Source organism: Myodes glareolus, chromosome 2 (assembly GCF_982192425.1).
Source record: "Myodes glareolus chromosome 2, mMyoGla1.1, whole genome shotgun sequence".
Lineage (NCBI taxonomy): Eukaryota > Metazoa > Chordata > Mammalia > Rodentia > Cricetidae > Myodes > Myodes glareolus.
The window spans coordinates 65,358,167-65,374,592 of NC_142027.1; the positions used below are offsets into that span (position 1 = coordinate 65,358,167).

At 41.8% G+C, this 16,426-nt stretch overlaps 1 protein-coding gene across 1 annotated transcript in view; it reads right to left on the bottom strand.

Moving 5' to 3' along the window:
- The window catches only part of Hspbap1 (HSPB1 associated protein 1), a 55,077-nt gene that overhangs the window by 24,336 nt on the left and 14,315 nt on the right, over positions 1-16,426 (bottom strand). Inside the window, exon 2 of the mRNA XM_048454167.3 lies at positions 14,298-14,483. Coding sequence (XP_048310124.3) covers positions 14,298-14,483 — 186 coding nt within the window. The remainder of the gene's footprint in view (positions 1-14,297; positions 14,484-16,426) is intronic.

The window sequence follows — 16,426 nt, forward strand, 5'->3', positions numbered from 1 at the left end:
TCAATGATGCCAGGTGGTGGTGGCACACGTCTTTAATCTCAGCACTTGGGAGGCAGAGGCAGGTGGAGCTCTGTGTGTTCAAGGTCAGTCTGGTCTATAGAGTGAGTTTCAGGACAGTCAGGGGTACATAGAGAAACCCTGTATGGCAGGGGTGGGTCGGGGAGATTAATGACTACCCTCCAAGTCAGACCTATAGTCCCAGCACGGCATGAAGGCTGACGTAGGAAGATCTTGGGTTTCAGGTCACAGTGAAAACAGGGGCAGGGAGAAAGGAGAAGAAAGAGAAAGAAGAGACAGGAAGAAGGGGGGCAATGGAGTGAGAAGGACAGAGGACGGGCATAAGGCCACCTTTACTACAGTGTGATCCAACTCTCCACTCGGGGATCTGTGTCCACGCCTAATAATGCTCACACATTACCTGCCTCTCTCACTCGCACTGGCTCATGAGTGAGTGTATTCTCCAGGGCCTGCACAACCGTGATGGCTCATCCGTATTGTCAACCTGGCTGAGTTTAGGTCACTTAGAAGACACATGTCTGGGCATGCTGTGAACGTGTGTCTGGGGTGTTGAACCTAGGAAAGAAGCCACGCTCTAAACATGGTGTGGGAAGCCAGCGGGAATGGAAAGTAAGAGAATAAGGTCTGGTGAGTGCCAAGCTCACCTCAGTACTGCAGCAATGGATGGCACCCACTCAACCCGATGCCAAAAGAAATCCTTCCTCCCTTACATGGCTTCCTGCTGGGGATTTGGTCAGAGCAATGAGGAAGTAACTACTACAGTGACCTGTGTGGGTTCACTACTTGGACACTTGGTGGAGTGTGTGTTTAGGGTTGTTTGTTTGAGACAGGGTCTTTCTATGAAGCCCTGGTTGGCCTGAGTGTAATGGTCTGTCCTAGCCCTTTAAGAGACAAGCCCCGCCCACTCTCTCCCCCATCCACCACTGAGGCAGGCAGATCTTCCTTCCACTTCCAGTCTGACTCCCTCTTCCTTTCTGTCTCTCTTCCAGAGAAGTGGTTTCTGCTGTGGCTCCTCTCCTCTCCCCACCTCCCCTTCCCTCACCTCCCATTCTCCCCTTTCCCCTTCCCCCTCCATAACACACTAAATAAATGCCCACTTCCTCTACATGACATGCCTATCTTCTTGGTCTCTCACCTGCCACATGGCTTCCTGCCCCTCATGGCCCGCAGGCCACTTGCGGGCTTCTCCTGCCTGGGACTGGCTGCCTTCGTGGCCCACCATGGTCTCGGAACCCGCAGCCTGCTGCAGTCACTTGGGGATCGGCAGCACTTTTACTTAAACCATAACACTGGGACTCCCTATGCAGACCAGAAGAGCCCCAGACTTACAGAGGTCCACCTGCCTCAGCCTTCAGACTAAAGGCTTGCACCACACTCAGCTGTGCTTCTGTTTCTTAGGTTTAGTACACTATGTATCACTGTTTTAAATAAGGTAAGAATCGCTGGAGAGCCTGTATCACTGGGGTCCTCACTGTCTTAACTAAGGCATCGCTGGAGAGCCTGCATCATTGGGGTCCTCACTGTCCTGACTAAGGTATCGCTGGAGAGCCTGCATCACTGGGGTCCTCACTATCTTAACTAAGGTATCGCTGGAGAAAGCCTGAATCATTGGGGTCCTCACCGACTTAACTAAGGTACCGCTGTAGAGAGCCTGAATCATTGGGGTAGAATCATTGGCTGGACAATATCAATTTAATGTCTGTTCATTCATTTATTAACTCAGTTGCTTCAGAATCATTTACTAAGCACATAATTTTTTATTAGCATGGTGCTTAGGTTTGTAGGGACACAAAAGAAAAAGATAATGATCTTAATCTTAGAATACGATTTGATAAAAACCAAACAGGTTTGTAATGCTAGCACTGAAGAGGCTGAGGTGTGAGGACATTGAGTTCAAGGTCAGCCTGGGCTAAATAGCAAAATCCTATGCCATGGCTTGAATGTGAACTGTCCCCTACAGCAAAAGTCTTTGAATCCTTTGTCCCCAGTGGATGAAGTGTTTATGAGAGCAACAGATAGCATTTTAGGAGGCTGTTGTGGTGGTTTGATTGAAAATGGCCCCCATAGGCCCATAGGGAGTGGCACAATTAGGAGGTGTGGCCTTGTTGGAGGAGGTGTGGCCTTGTTGGAGGAGGTGTGTCACCTGGGGTGGGTTTTGAGGTTTCAGAAGTTCAGGCTTGGCCTAGTGTTTCTCTCTTCCTGCTGCCTGCCTGTCAATCTGTATGTAACTCTTAGCTCCTTCTCCAGCACCATATCTGCCTGCAAGCTACCTGCCATGGTGATAATGGACTAAACCTCTGAACTGTAAGCCAGCCCCAATTAAATGCTTTCCTTTGTAGGAGTTGCCATGGTCATGGTGTCTCTTCACAGAATAGAAACCTTTTGGACACGGGGTCTAGTGACAGATGTGGGGCTAAAAGGGCAAGGCTAGGAGATTACACAGCCCAACCAGTTCCAGTCTGTCTGCTTTATGATCCACTGATAAATAACAAGCCATGTGATAAGCACTTTCCACCACAGACTAAGCCAATCCAGCTGCCGCGTTTCTCCCACCATGATGGATCTATCCATCCTGCTTTTTTTAAAACAGTGTCTCTACATAGCTCTGACTGTCCTGGAACATACTACGCAGACCAGGCTATCCTGGAACCCACAGAGATCCTCCCGCCTCTGCCTCCTAAGTGCTGAGACAAATTAAAGACGTGTGTCACCAGGCCCAACCACACTGTACCCCATTAAACCAGGAGCCCAAATCAAGTTCTGCTCTCTTAAGTTATGTCCATACTTGATTGCAGCAGGGTAAGAATAACAATACACTCAAACTCAAAAACTAAGAGCAAAACCTACTCCAGACAAACATGAAGCTTTAACTAGACTGACAGAGAACTTGCAGATCCATGTAATTAAATACAGAACAGTGTGCCAAGACACTTCAAAAAGGGAAAGAATCACAGCTGACTGTGACCAGTGGCATTCTGAGGGAAAGTCTACGATCTGCATGCTGGCTTCTTATGAATCTGCCGCCAAGAAGTCAAGACTAGGTAAAGAAAGAAGATCTCCTGCAAGTCACAGTGTTTTGAATGAGCATGGGGAAATGAATACTTAAGAAATCTAATTATGAGTTCCTCTGCAAAGCATGACACCCTCCCAGGATGGGGGTGGTTAGCACAGAGTCTGACACACAGTGCATGCTCAGTAAACATCAGACACTACTATTAGTTCTTATTCAGGCCAGTGTTGACCTGGAACCTTTTCAAGCTTGAAGGAGTCAACAGAGGGATGGATATTCAAGCTCTTCTTTCACCAGCTTCTATCCTTTCCCTCTTCCTCACTCATTAGCATCGTCCAATCTTCTTTATCCCTTACTTTTCTGGAAGCTACCAAACCACGGAACCAGGACAGAAGCAGGGTGATGATGTCTAACCTACCTACTTCATCAACTTGTCAACTCTGTGAAGTGGGAAAACTTCAGTAGGTCGCAGGGATTGAAAAGACAAAATCTATATACTTGAAAACCATTTCAGTTTTGAGAACTTCTGTGGAGCATTTAGGAACAGTGTCTGGCACAAGCGGTAAATACATACAAGCTCTTAATAGCATTGACACCCTCAAGAATTTATCATAAAATCAAGAGTAAGTAGAATTAATTCTGACAAAATAGTATGTAGCAAGACAGTTTTTGTTATTCTGAGAATGGGAGCCACTTCTAATCCTTACAGCGAACTCCACGGAAAGCGCACGAGCTTTCCCTTCACAGAATTCAATGCAATGACTAACGAAATGCTAAGGCCCTTAACTGAGCGACTTGGCCCTGGGGTGGAAGGAGCAGAACACTGCAGTGATGGCATTTACCCCCCGCAGACCCGGACTGTAGTCTTCAATCTGCCCTCACTAGAGGCCTTCATTTCCTGTCACAGCAAATTCTGCATGTTAAAAATGAAAACCTAAAAATGTAAGAACTACATTTGAGAATTGTTACTGCCAGGGGAAAATTAAAATGAACAGAATGAATGGAAATGGCAGATCTTTTCATTTGCATGATGATTTCAGCACAGACTCTTTTCACTCTGGACCAGGAGCAGCAACAGAGTGCTGCTCTGATTTTATTGGTGACAGTTTCCTCTGGTGGCACACTTGTTTTCTTTGGCTTGCTTTATGCAGTGGGATTATTCCTTTCTAACTTTATCATTCTGTTCTTTTATTTGATGCAGAAGCAGTCAAGACAGCTCCACCTCCAACCATTTACTGCCAAGTATTAGCTAAGAAACAGTTGCCCCAGTCCAAGAATTCACAGCAAAATACAAAGTGAGCTTGCTTTTACATCTAAGACAAAGAGTTTTAAATATATATATTTGCCCAGCAGGAAAGCAACTATTTTTCCGTTTTGGAATTTCCTCACTTTACAAACTCGAAAGAGTGAGCGGAGGTGGCTGCACTGAACTTGGGCCGTTGCCCCTTTCCGACTCACCAATGCTGGGCACTATCTCTGAAATGGTTGGTAACTTGCTGGCTGGAGTTCAGTGCAGCCAGGGAGCACTCGTCTCGACAAATGAATGTGATTAAAAATGGGATTAAAGACCTACACGCTACTCATTATCTGTGTCCTAAAACTCAGGAAGGTATTATGGTTTTGTTTTTGGAGACGGAGTCTTACTACATAAGTCAGGCTGGCCTCAAACCCAGAGATCAGGCTACCTCTGCATCCCAAGTGCTGGAAGCAAAGGTGTGTGCTACCATTCCTGGTTTGACAAAATGTTTTTAAAAATATGCTGTAACTATAGATAATCATAATGCATTAAACATTTGAAAGACAGACATTCAGAGTGATAAATATGCTCACCTAACTTCAACATTAGCTACTGAGCATAGCACTCCATTAACACACAACACTTTTATGGTTTCTGTGTATTGGTTCAAAATAAAATTAATACCAATTACTTTTTTCTGGCCTTAAAAGCCAGTTACTAACCATTCTGTGAGTTTGGTAATTGACATTACTGGCTGGAATTAATGTCATTAGTGTGGAAGAGATTTCTTACTTGACATCTAACTTGCTGAGTGTGTGTTTTTGACAAACAAAGGCATTAAGTGTAGAGGCGCAACTCAGAGGTATAGTGCTAACAGCAAGCACAAGGCCTTAAACTCACAGAATGGTCAGTGACAGGCATATGGCTTATGTGGATGCTATAACTTTTGGCCAAAAGAAAGTTTTTAGCATTTTCTCTCTGAATCCAGTACAATAATTAGGAGTTTTAATTGTATGTTTATTATGTTAAACAATTGATGAAAATAAAATGACAAAATAAAAACTAAAAAAAAAGCCAGTTACTAATGCTACTGTTTCAAGCATCCCAGAAAAATATTCTAAACAAGACCTAAGACAGATAAAAGAAATATATTCAATACAAAAGAAACAATAAATATAATTATTTATAACATTATGTGCCTGTCTTCCTATAGAAACTAATACCCACCAACACCAAAAAGCAGTGGATACAAAATCAACATAGAGAAATAAACAGCTTTTACCCATATACTAATGAAAAAACACATAAACCATAATGAGGCGACGTAGAGACTGTCTCAACTCCCCCATTATATATATATATTCGATAAAAATATTTTCTTTACACTAGCTATAGTGAATGGTAACTACAAACCTCTTTTGCTGACAGGCTTGGTAAAGATAACATGATTTTGTGTAAAAGATACAATTTTACAACAATGTAAACTTCCCAAAATTAATTTTTAGGGTTTAATGAATTTTCATTAAAAATTTCAGCAGGAGGGCATTTGGGATCATGTAGAAGCACACTCATGTGCAGGCACTACACAGACAGACCCATCTCAGATAAGTTTCTTTACTTATTTTTGTATTTGGGATGTATGTGTGTATGTGTGTTGTGTATTCAGCCCTGGCTATCCAAGCTGGTCTGAAACTAACAGAGTCCTCCTGCCTTGGCCTCTTGAGTGCTGGGATTAAAGGTGTGCACCACCACTGCCTGCCTGACCTCTCTTTCTTTCTTTCTTTCCTTTTTTTTTTTAAGACAGGTTCTCTCTCTCTCTCTCTCTCTCTCTCTCTCTCTCTCTCTCTCTCTCTCTCTCTGCAGCAGCCCTGGCTAGCCTAGAATTCACGATGTAGAACAGGCAGCCCTAAACTCACAGAAATGTATTGGCCTCTGTTTCACGTTAGAAAGGTTTCTTTAAAGTGAGCATTCTAGATACCTATGAAGTCCATTTGGATGAATAAAATGCAAAGACATTGAAGAGAAGAATAATGGAAGATGAGAGTAGATTAGTGGTTACCAGAGGTGGGGAGAGCAGGGAGGAGGGACAGACAGGGAAAGGGTGGTCATGGGAATTAAGCCGCAGTTACACAAAAGAACTAAATGAAAGAACTTTGATATACTCTTCAACTATGAAGAAATGATCAGTATTTTTTCAGTACATAATGTATATATGCAGAGTTATCATATGCTACATAAAGCATATACAACTCATGCCAGTTAAAAATATAAATACATCTGGTATGATGATGTATGCCCGTAATCCCTATGGAGGCCAACACAGGAAGATTACTGAAAGTTTAAGACTATACAGTAAGCTACAGAGTGAGACACCATTTCAAAAAACAAAAACAAAAATCAAACAAGGGAGTAATGAGGTTGTCTGCAATGTACTTTCAAATATAAAATATGTATCAGTGCTAAAATAGTGCTTTCAAATTGTTTTACTAGCCCCGAGTGACAGCTTGAGATGTGGCCTCGGAACTGATGCTGGGAGACACAAGAACACACAGCAACACACTAAAGGACGTTGCCCACGCCAGCACACTTAAAAAGGATTGTCCAGTAAGTGACGCTAGAGCTCCATTGCCCAACGTTGTTATCTGGAAAAACTGCAGCGAACACCATCATTAAGCTGCTACAGGAAAGTACTATTCTATTTTAAGAGAAGAAATTTCTAAAACGAAACAAATGAGAATAAATGTTAGTGGAGCGCAAGCAGGTTTGATAAAAAAGCACACGCGTAGCAAAACAAATGCAAAGGACAAATGGGGAAACAGCCGTGAGATAAAGGATTGTCTTCAAAAAGTAAATAAAACAAAAACAAACCCCTGAGGCTCTGACAGAAACAGTCAAAGGACAATTACCAGGAAAAAGCAGGAACTACTAATAAATACAAGCTTATGACCAATACTGCCAGCAAACATGCTAATTCCCCTACCAGACCTTTTAAAAGATCAGTCTGTTTGGTTTTGAGAGGAACAGGCATGGGCACGGAAGCCAGTTCTCTGCAGATCTACTGCCTATGCAGCAAAAGACTTTCACCCAAACACTCCCCAAACACCAGGAAGCCTGACAGCTGCTGAACCTGGATGAGGTAAGGCCTTTCCTGGACAGCAGAGAGAGGAGATTTTCATCAGGTAATTACTAGTGCAACCAACAACGTGATTATAGCCATTCCAGAAAACCTTAACAAAGTGTTCAGATAATTTGATAGTCACACCTGATAGGGGGTGCAGGGAAGAAAAAGCAACATTTATCTGAAGAAGAATTAGCTAGTAAAACCAAGGAAGGCCAACTGGGAAAAGAGCTACAAAGGGGTGGAGAGAGAGAGAGAGAAAGAGAGAGAGAGAGAGAGAGAGACAGACAGACAGACAGACAAAGGCCCAGAGGTAGGAAGGAGCAATTCCTGAAACAGACTGAGAATACATGACAACCTGAGTTCAGGAGATGAAGTTGGACCTGCGGCACTACAACACAAATACATGTATTACATCAAACTTGTTATTCATTTGTTTGTTTATGGTGTTATTATTATTATAGAAAGAGTCTCATTGTTTATTATTATTATTATTATTATTATTATTATTATTTATAGACAGAGTGCTGCGGGAGCTCCTTCAGCCAATAGCTGCTGAGATACAGGTCCAGTGGGGCAAGGTCTCTCTAAAAAAGCAGCAGCTGTCCTCCATTCTCTCTCTGGCTTCCGGCTCCGCTTCTGATGACTAGGCTCCTTTCCTGATTGCGCCGAGGGCTGTTGTCTGGGACGGTGATCTGTAAGTTTTCCCCTTTAAATAAATAACTATTCTATTAATCATAATTCTGAACCGGTATGGGATTGTTTATGACTTACACCTTCAGAGTCTCGCTGTGTAGCCCTGGTCTGGAACTCAGTATGTAGAACAGGCTGGCTTTAAACTCAGAGATCCACCTGCCTCTACCACTCAAAGGTGTGCGCCACCACGCTCAGCTATTTTTTTTTTTTTAAATAAACTGTCTCTGTTACAGTCTGAGGAATGGCCTGGAAGTGAGGGCAGAGGATGGGTGGAGCAACTATGTCCAGGAACAAGACGACTACAGTTCTGGGAGTGACCCTGAACGGTGAGGTCAAGTAGAGGGTGGCCACTGAGATAGGCAGCAGGTGGCTGCCAGACATTTAGCACGCAAGTCACATGACCTCAGAGTGACTCAGCTCCAGGTACAAGGAGCTTCACAGACAGCAGTGCTGCTGCTGATAATCCACGCGCCCTTGCACCCAGTGGTCTCCTTCTAGGAATCCATCCTAGAGGAATAATCAGACACACACATTTAAAGCCTGCAAGCAATTCAAAAGCACTTTCCTCTGTTCAATACAGACTGAAGCTAGGGCCTAGCATGTGATAGGAAAGTATCTAGCTACATCTCAATCCTTTTTTTTGGGGGGGCGGGGAGAGAATCAATCTAAACATAGCAAATAGGAAAGTCTTAAATTAATTATGATATTGTCATATAATGGACTATTAGGGAGCCATTTAAAAGTCTCATTTAATGTCGTAAGTTGTTCCTCTGAATATACTTAGAGAAAAAAAAGCAGCCTGTAAAAATCAATACAATCTTAATTTTTAAATACAATCTATTAAATACAAACAGGTCAGGCTGGAGAGAGGGCTCGGTGGTTAAGAGCGCTGGCTGCTCTTCCAGAGGACCTGGGTATGATTCCCAGCAACCACATGGCAGCTCACAATGATTTGTAACTCCAGTTCCAGGGGATCTGATGTTCTTTTCGGGGCCCCCATGGGTATCAAGCACACACATGGTACACAGACACACATGAAAGCAAAACACCCATACACATACAATAAATAAAGTTTAGTTTAATAAGTACAGGCACACACATCTAGGATTTGCAGAAGGAGGATCCTGAGTTCAAGGCTGGCCTGTGCATTTGCTAGGCATGGTAGTACATGCCTTTAATCCCAACACTCAGGAGGCAGACACAGGTGAATTTCTGTGAGTTCAAGGCCAACCTGGTCTACAGAATGAACTCCAGGACAGCCTGAGCTACACAGGGAGACCCTGTCTCAAAAAACAAGCAAAAGACAAAAACAAACAATAAAATAAGTTATCTTTAAATTTCTGTGGACTTTCTACTTTTTTCCAATATTTTTACACAGACACCATACTTTCATTTTAAAATTACTTCTATTTTAAGTAATATTTATTGAATACTAACTATGTAGGCACTATTCTAAACGCATTGTGCGTAAGAACTTTTTTTTTTGAGACAGGGTATCACAATATAGATCTGGCTGATCTAGAACTCACTGTGTAGACCAGGCTGACCCTGAACTCACAAAGATTACATCCTAAGTGCTGGGAATAAAGGCATGCATGCATCACTACATATGGTGAAATCATTCAGTTTTGAAAATACTTCTTACAGAAAAGTTAAAATTGACCTCCCCAAGGTCACACAGTAACCAAAATTTGAACAATTCCTTTTTTTAAAGGTTTGTTTATTATATACATACATACATTATTTGTTTATACATACAGTGTTTTGCCTGCATGTACACCTGCAGGCCAGAAGAGGGCACCAGATCTCATTACAGATAGTTGTGAGCCACCATGTGTTGCTGGGAATTGAACTCAGGTTCTCTGGAAGAGCAGCTGGTGCTCTTAACCACTGAGTCATCTCTCCAGCCCCTGAACAATTCTTTTGTGCCAGAATCCTATGCTGTCTGTGGGAACATATATACTCAAGATACATAATGTTTTCTTAATTACATTTTATTTATTTGTGTGAATGCTTAAGTCAGGGGCAACTTTTTCCCTTCCATCATTACATTCCCAGGGAACAGGCAATGCTTTACTCCTGAGCCATTATATCATCCTAAAGAAATAATTTTTAAAAGTAGCAAAGTATCAGGATAATCTACTGAGTGGGAGAAAACCTTTTCAAATTATATGTCTCATATGGGCCTAATCTCTAGAGAATATAAAGAACTCTTTCAATTCAACAACTAAAGCCTCCATTAGCAAACAAGCAAAAAGATGTGAACACACAATGCTATTGGCTAATGCAACTACAAAAAGATACCTCACATAAGAACAAGGCCAATCAGAACCACAATGGAGTAGTCTCCACACACACCAGCATGGGTACAACAGAGAAGGGAAGGGGGGCCAGGAGGTGGGAAGGGTTTGCTGGGAGGTGGAAAAACTGGAACCTTTGCTGGTAGGATGTAGAATGGTACGAGCACTTGGGAAACAGTTCTACGAAAGGTTAAGAAGCATACCGCGTGACTTGGTAATGTTACTGCTACCTCTATATATTCATGAGGAGTGAAAACATAGCTCTACTTTAAAATCTGCACCCAAATGAGCATGGGAATTTAATCATAACAGCAAACAAGTTCTTGCATTCCCATCTACTGACGAGTAAACAAGATACACATAGTGATATCTACAGAACAGCATTTGGTGATAAAGATCAACGAGCTGCTGAGTAGCCCTTATCTGAAATGCCTTGGATCAGAAGTGGTTTGCTTTTTATTTCTTTTTCTGGATTTTGGAATATTTACATATACCAGAATGATCTATCTTATGAACTGAACCCAAAGCTGCTATGAAATTCATTTCTACTTCATATCTTCCTTAGACACACAGGCCCAAGTATTATTATACAATTTTTATATTGGTATTGTTATACAATTTTAGGCTAAAGGTTATGCATTTTGCCTTGTGATCAGGTATGGAATGTTGCTGTGGCATTGTGCTGGTGTTTAAAAATTCAGACTCTGAAGCATTTCAGATTAAAGAGATCAATTTCCACGCCCATCTGGACGAGCCCTGAAAACAGGCTGTGAAAGAAACCAGACACAGGGAGCAGCTCCTCCGTGCCATTGTTATGACCTCTTGAATGGGTACACTTAGACAGCTGGAAGTAGGCTTCTGTGGCTAGGACTGATTGCTTTAAAAGCACTGACTTTCAGAATGGGATAATGAAAACGTTCTGAATTCGACAGTGGGCTATACAGCCTGTGAAAATGCTAACCACCATTTGATTAGATGCTTCTGAATGGCTGAAAGCTACAGTTTATGCTATGAGAATTTTATTTCAATTGTTAAAAGAAGACTAATCTACCTTTATGAAAAACTCAGAGTGGTTCCTCACAACTGCAGAGAGGCTTTTTAAAACTCCATTTAGATTTAAGTATTAATTTGAAAATGTCAAATTACCATGGCTCACGGGCAGCAACCGTCCTAGCAGCCCAGGAAGGAGGTGAGCAAATTAAGGCAGAGAATTCAAGTAAATCGCATTCAGCTACCAGCAGTAGAGTGGTATCTGGAGTCTAAACAGGATGTGAAAAATACCACACTTTGCATTTCTCTTCAGGTTAGTAACAGACACTTTGGCGAACAGCAGATTTGTTCTACAACATCGAAAGGAAAACATGTAATCTGATCTGAAGTTATTGTACTGGTCTAGCATCTCATTTACAAATAAATGAACAACCAAGTCTGTGGTTAGAATGAGACGCCAAACTACAGTAAATCTGTTGTGTCTGTCTCGGGAGTCCAAAACAGCTCTAGACACCAAAAGCAAATTGCAGGATATATCTTATAAGGTCAAGATGAGAGAAAGGAGCTTGGAGCTGCTGGGAGGGAAACTAGGAAGTGTTCTTGCTCCTCTTGGGCTATTAATAGGTCTTTAAAGACTTTCCCTGCAATGCACACTGAGTTTCTACAGGGTCAATTACTCACTCTGAAATGCAAGTTAAAGACCAGACCATAGCTATGGAAACATTAAGATTAGAAACAGACCATTTCTGTCCTTTAAAATAACGACACTTTAGAGATCATGCTGATCACTTGATCTGACAACAGGGCAAAAATGTCAAAATTTTCAAAGTGTTCTGGAAAAAAGGCAACAGCACAATTATCTGTTAAAAGTAAGGAAAGCACAACAAGAAAAACCAAAACAAAACGGTGTGGTACAACATATGCCCACAGCCCCAGCTATACAGGATGACCTCACCATGGTGAGGCCTTGCTTTTTTGTTTGTTTGTTTTTTTGAGACAGGGTTTCTCTGAGTAGCCTCTGATGTCCTGGAACTTGCTCTGTAGACCAGGATGGCCTCAAACTCTCAGAGATCTGCCTGCCTCTGCCTGCCGAGTTCAGGGATTAAAGGCGTAAGCCACTATCACCTGGCTTGTGTTTTCTTTTTAAAGGTGGGAGCAGAGGTATAGTTCGGTATTGCCTCGCTTGTACACAAACACATAGAACAAACAGCTTTAAATACACTGCATGCTTATGCAGTACAATAAAGGCCAAGAAGACTAAAAAGAAAAGATAAAATTATAACCAAGATTAAGTGGCATGGGAGGTCCTTCTGTGCTGCTTTTATTGGTTAATGAATAAATAAGCTGTTTGGGACCTGTGCAGGGCAGAATAGAGCTAGGTGGGGAAAACTAAACTGAATGCTGGGAGAAAGAAGGCGGGGTCAGGAGAAGCCAAGTAGTCCCACCGAAGACAGATTAATGGTAAGCCACAGCCTCGTAGTGATACACAGATTAATGGAGATGGGTTAATTTAAGATATGAGTTAGCCAGAAATACGCTTAAGCTATTAGCCAAACAGTCCTGCAAATAATATTGTTTCTGTGTGATTATTTAGGGAGTCTGGGCAGCCAGAAAATGAACAAGTGGCCTCCATACAACAATTAAGTGATAAAAACAGCCTAAGCTGAAGAGTCCAGGCATAAGAAAATAAAAATGTAGATTCCAAAAATAAGAATGTAGAAATAAAGAAATATAAAGTTATAAGTCTAGGAGAATGAGAACAGACTATCAGCAGCTTTCTCAGCAGATCAAGGATCATTCATTCACAGTGAGTTATTTTCTCAGATGATTGGGAAGCGTAGGTCATTTTACAACTGGCTGTTTTATTTACAAGGCCAGAGTGTCTCTCTACAAATTGAGAGCAGTGTCCTGACCATTCTTGATAAACGGCAGATGTGAACTGAGTTAACCTTTAGGAGACAGAGATATGTGACCTCTGGGTCAGACACTGTCTCTGTTATGGGAAACTGGAGCCACCAGAGGAGAGGCATAAGACCCCAGTTTACACCCGGAGGTACCAGGAGACAGTGGATAAATACAAAGGTTTAATTAACGAGCTCTAATAATGGAGGTTGTAAAATATGGCAGTCAGTATCTGAAGATTTACCTGAAAACAATGTGAAAGGCTTTTCTTCTAAATTCTCAGCCCAGGAACCAGTTAATCCTAATTCCCCCTTGACATTGGCACTCACTCCCCTCCCTAGGGTCTCCGCTGATCAACCCAAGGGTCAGGGCAAGGTTGTAAAAATTCCTTTACCCAGACCTAATGCTTGGTGTCCTAACTATAAAAGGTGGAGTCAGAAACTAGTCGATGCCACAGCCTAACAAACACCATCTCTGGCTGTGGTCTCAGCTAGCTGATAAGCTTCTGTTTTATTTTTATTTTTTATTTTTAAGTTTGCTTCTGTTTTTCCTAGGATCTGGTTTCTGGAATAAAGTTTGCTTCTGTTTTATTAGACTTGGTGGTGTTCTCATCTTTGCGCGACCCCCCTGGACCCAACAAAGCCACACATGTAGAATATGTTTCAGATGAATCACAAGAGGAATGGACTATGATATGGTATTCTTGGATGTTACTACAGTATTACACTGTAATTCTATATTGTTATAGTATTGCTATTTTTAGTGGAATGGGGCACAGTAGTATATTATATTGTCTACCATGCACAATCAGTCATAGTTATGTGTAGCAATATATGGAATATATGAATAAATAGATTTGCATTTTCTGTGGGTTCCCAAGCTTTCTTGTAACAGTTCCTATCTGTAGAGAGAGTGTTCCAGGAGGATTTGAGATTAAACATAAAGGACTGCTTAGCGATGGAGTGAGCGTTGCTGAGAAGGTGGGAGTGCTACTGAGGTGGGGTTGCCATGGTGACTGCTGACTACCTGTATCTGTACTTCTCAGGCCCATTCGGAACCGTATCTGCTTGCCCTGCAGGACCTCGGAAAGTTGTTTTGCAGTCCAGTGTTGTGCTGGCCAATCAAAAACCATGTTACAGAAGATTGCAGGCTGCTGTAGAGACATTATAATTTCTTTTGCTTTCTCTGGCGTGAAAGGTTTGACACGGTCACCTAGGGAGAGAGAAGAATAGCGCATTAGATAACAATGGGCAGATAACTGTGTAGTTATTTCCTACGGAGTGAGGAGAGAATGGCTAATGTTGCTTCTGTCTTGGCAAATCTTCCCATGCACAGCACCCGCACTCTATTCATCATGGATTAGGTAAATATTTGGCCTCAAAGGCCTGAATTCTTGCTTTTTATTGTTTGTTTGTTTTGTTTTGTTTTTGAGACAAGGCCTCAAACTACAGTCCAGGTTGGTCTGGAATTCACAATGTAGCTCAGGCTGGCCTGGAACTCACAAAGATTTTCTGCCTTGGGCTTCCAAACACTTGGATTGCAGATATGAGGCACCATACCTGGCTAATGTAATTCTTTTTTTTATACTGACTTTTTATATTAAATTTTAACTGTTGGTAAATATAATTTTCAATGTTAACAGTAAAGTTTTAGTTTTTAAAAAGGTTTTCTATCTAATTTAAAAACAAATTTTTGGAATATAAAACTTCTTATGCAAATCAAAACAACTCTGAGATTCCATCTTACACCTGTAAGAATGACCAAGACCAAAAGCACTGATGACAACTTATGCTGGAGAGATTGTGGGGAAAAGGGAACACTTCTGCATTGCTGGTGGGAATGCAAGCTGGTACAGCCCCTTTGGATGTCAGTGTGGCGATTTCTCAGAAAATTAGGAAACAACCTTCCTCAAGACCCAATAATACCACTTTTGGGTATATATTCAAAGGATGCTCAGTCGTGCCACAAGGACATGTGCTTAACCATGTTCATAGCAGCTTTGTCATAGCCAGAACCAGGAAACAACCCAAATGTCCCTCAATCGAAGAATGGATTAGAAAAATATGGTACATTTACACAATAGAGTACTACACAGCAGAACAAAACAACGACAACTTGAATTTTGCAGGAAAATGATGGAACTAGAAAACATTATTTTGAGTGAGGTAACCCAGACACAGAAAGACAATTATCATATGTACTTACTCATAAGTGGTTTTTAAACATAAAGCAAACCAGCCTACAAATCACAATGCCAGACAACCTAGACAACAATGAGGACACTAAGAGAGATATACATAGATCTAATCTACATGGGAAGTAGAAAAAGACAAGATCTCCTGAGTAAATAGGGAGCATGGGGACCTTGGGGGAGGATTGAAGGGGGGAGGGTAAAGGCAGGGAGGGGAGCAGAGAAAAATATAGAGCTCAATAAATATCAATAAAAAAACAAAGAAACAAAAACTTCTTAAACACAAGGTTAGGTAAAAAATGATGATGAGAATTACTCTCCAACAGTCAGATTTTCTGGAATCATCAATGACTGCTATATGACATGTTTAACAGCAAAACAAACAAAATGACTATGCTATAGCAGTCAATCAAAAAGGCAGAGATTGCTTTTCATTGCAGTTTCTACAATAAAAGATACAGCATTACTAAAAACCCCAGCATTGAGAAGCTGAGGAAAGGGGACCAAGAGTATGAGGCTAGCCTGGGCTACATAGTTAAGTCCCAGAATAGCCTGAGTTATGTATCGAATTATATATATTCACTACACGTGTAAACAGTTAAGAGATACCAAACTATGATGTACTGAGAATCTGGGCTGGAGAAACAGCTCAATTGATACAGTGCCTACTTAGCATTTCCTCCTATAGCCCTCCAAACTGTAGTGCATGTGATTATAATCCTAGAACTTGGGGGGGTAGAAGCAGGAAAATCACAAGTTCAAGGTACCTATTTCTGTAGGCTCTGGGTGTCCAGTGGCTCAACACTGAACTGAAAGGCAAGAGCTATAAGCCCCTAAGTCTACAGCCAGAAGTCTCCGGCTTTGCAGGTGCAGACCAGCAAGGTCTGACTGAGGACCTCAGAGCCTAGGTCTACAAGTCTCTACAGTCAAAAGCCCAGCTCATAGGTCTCTGGAATCCAAGCTC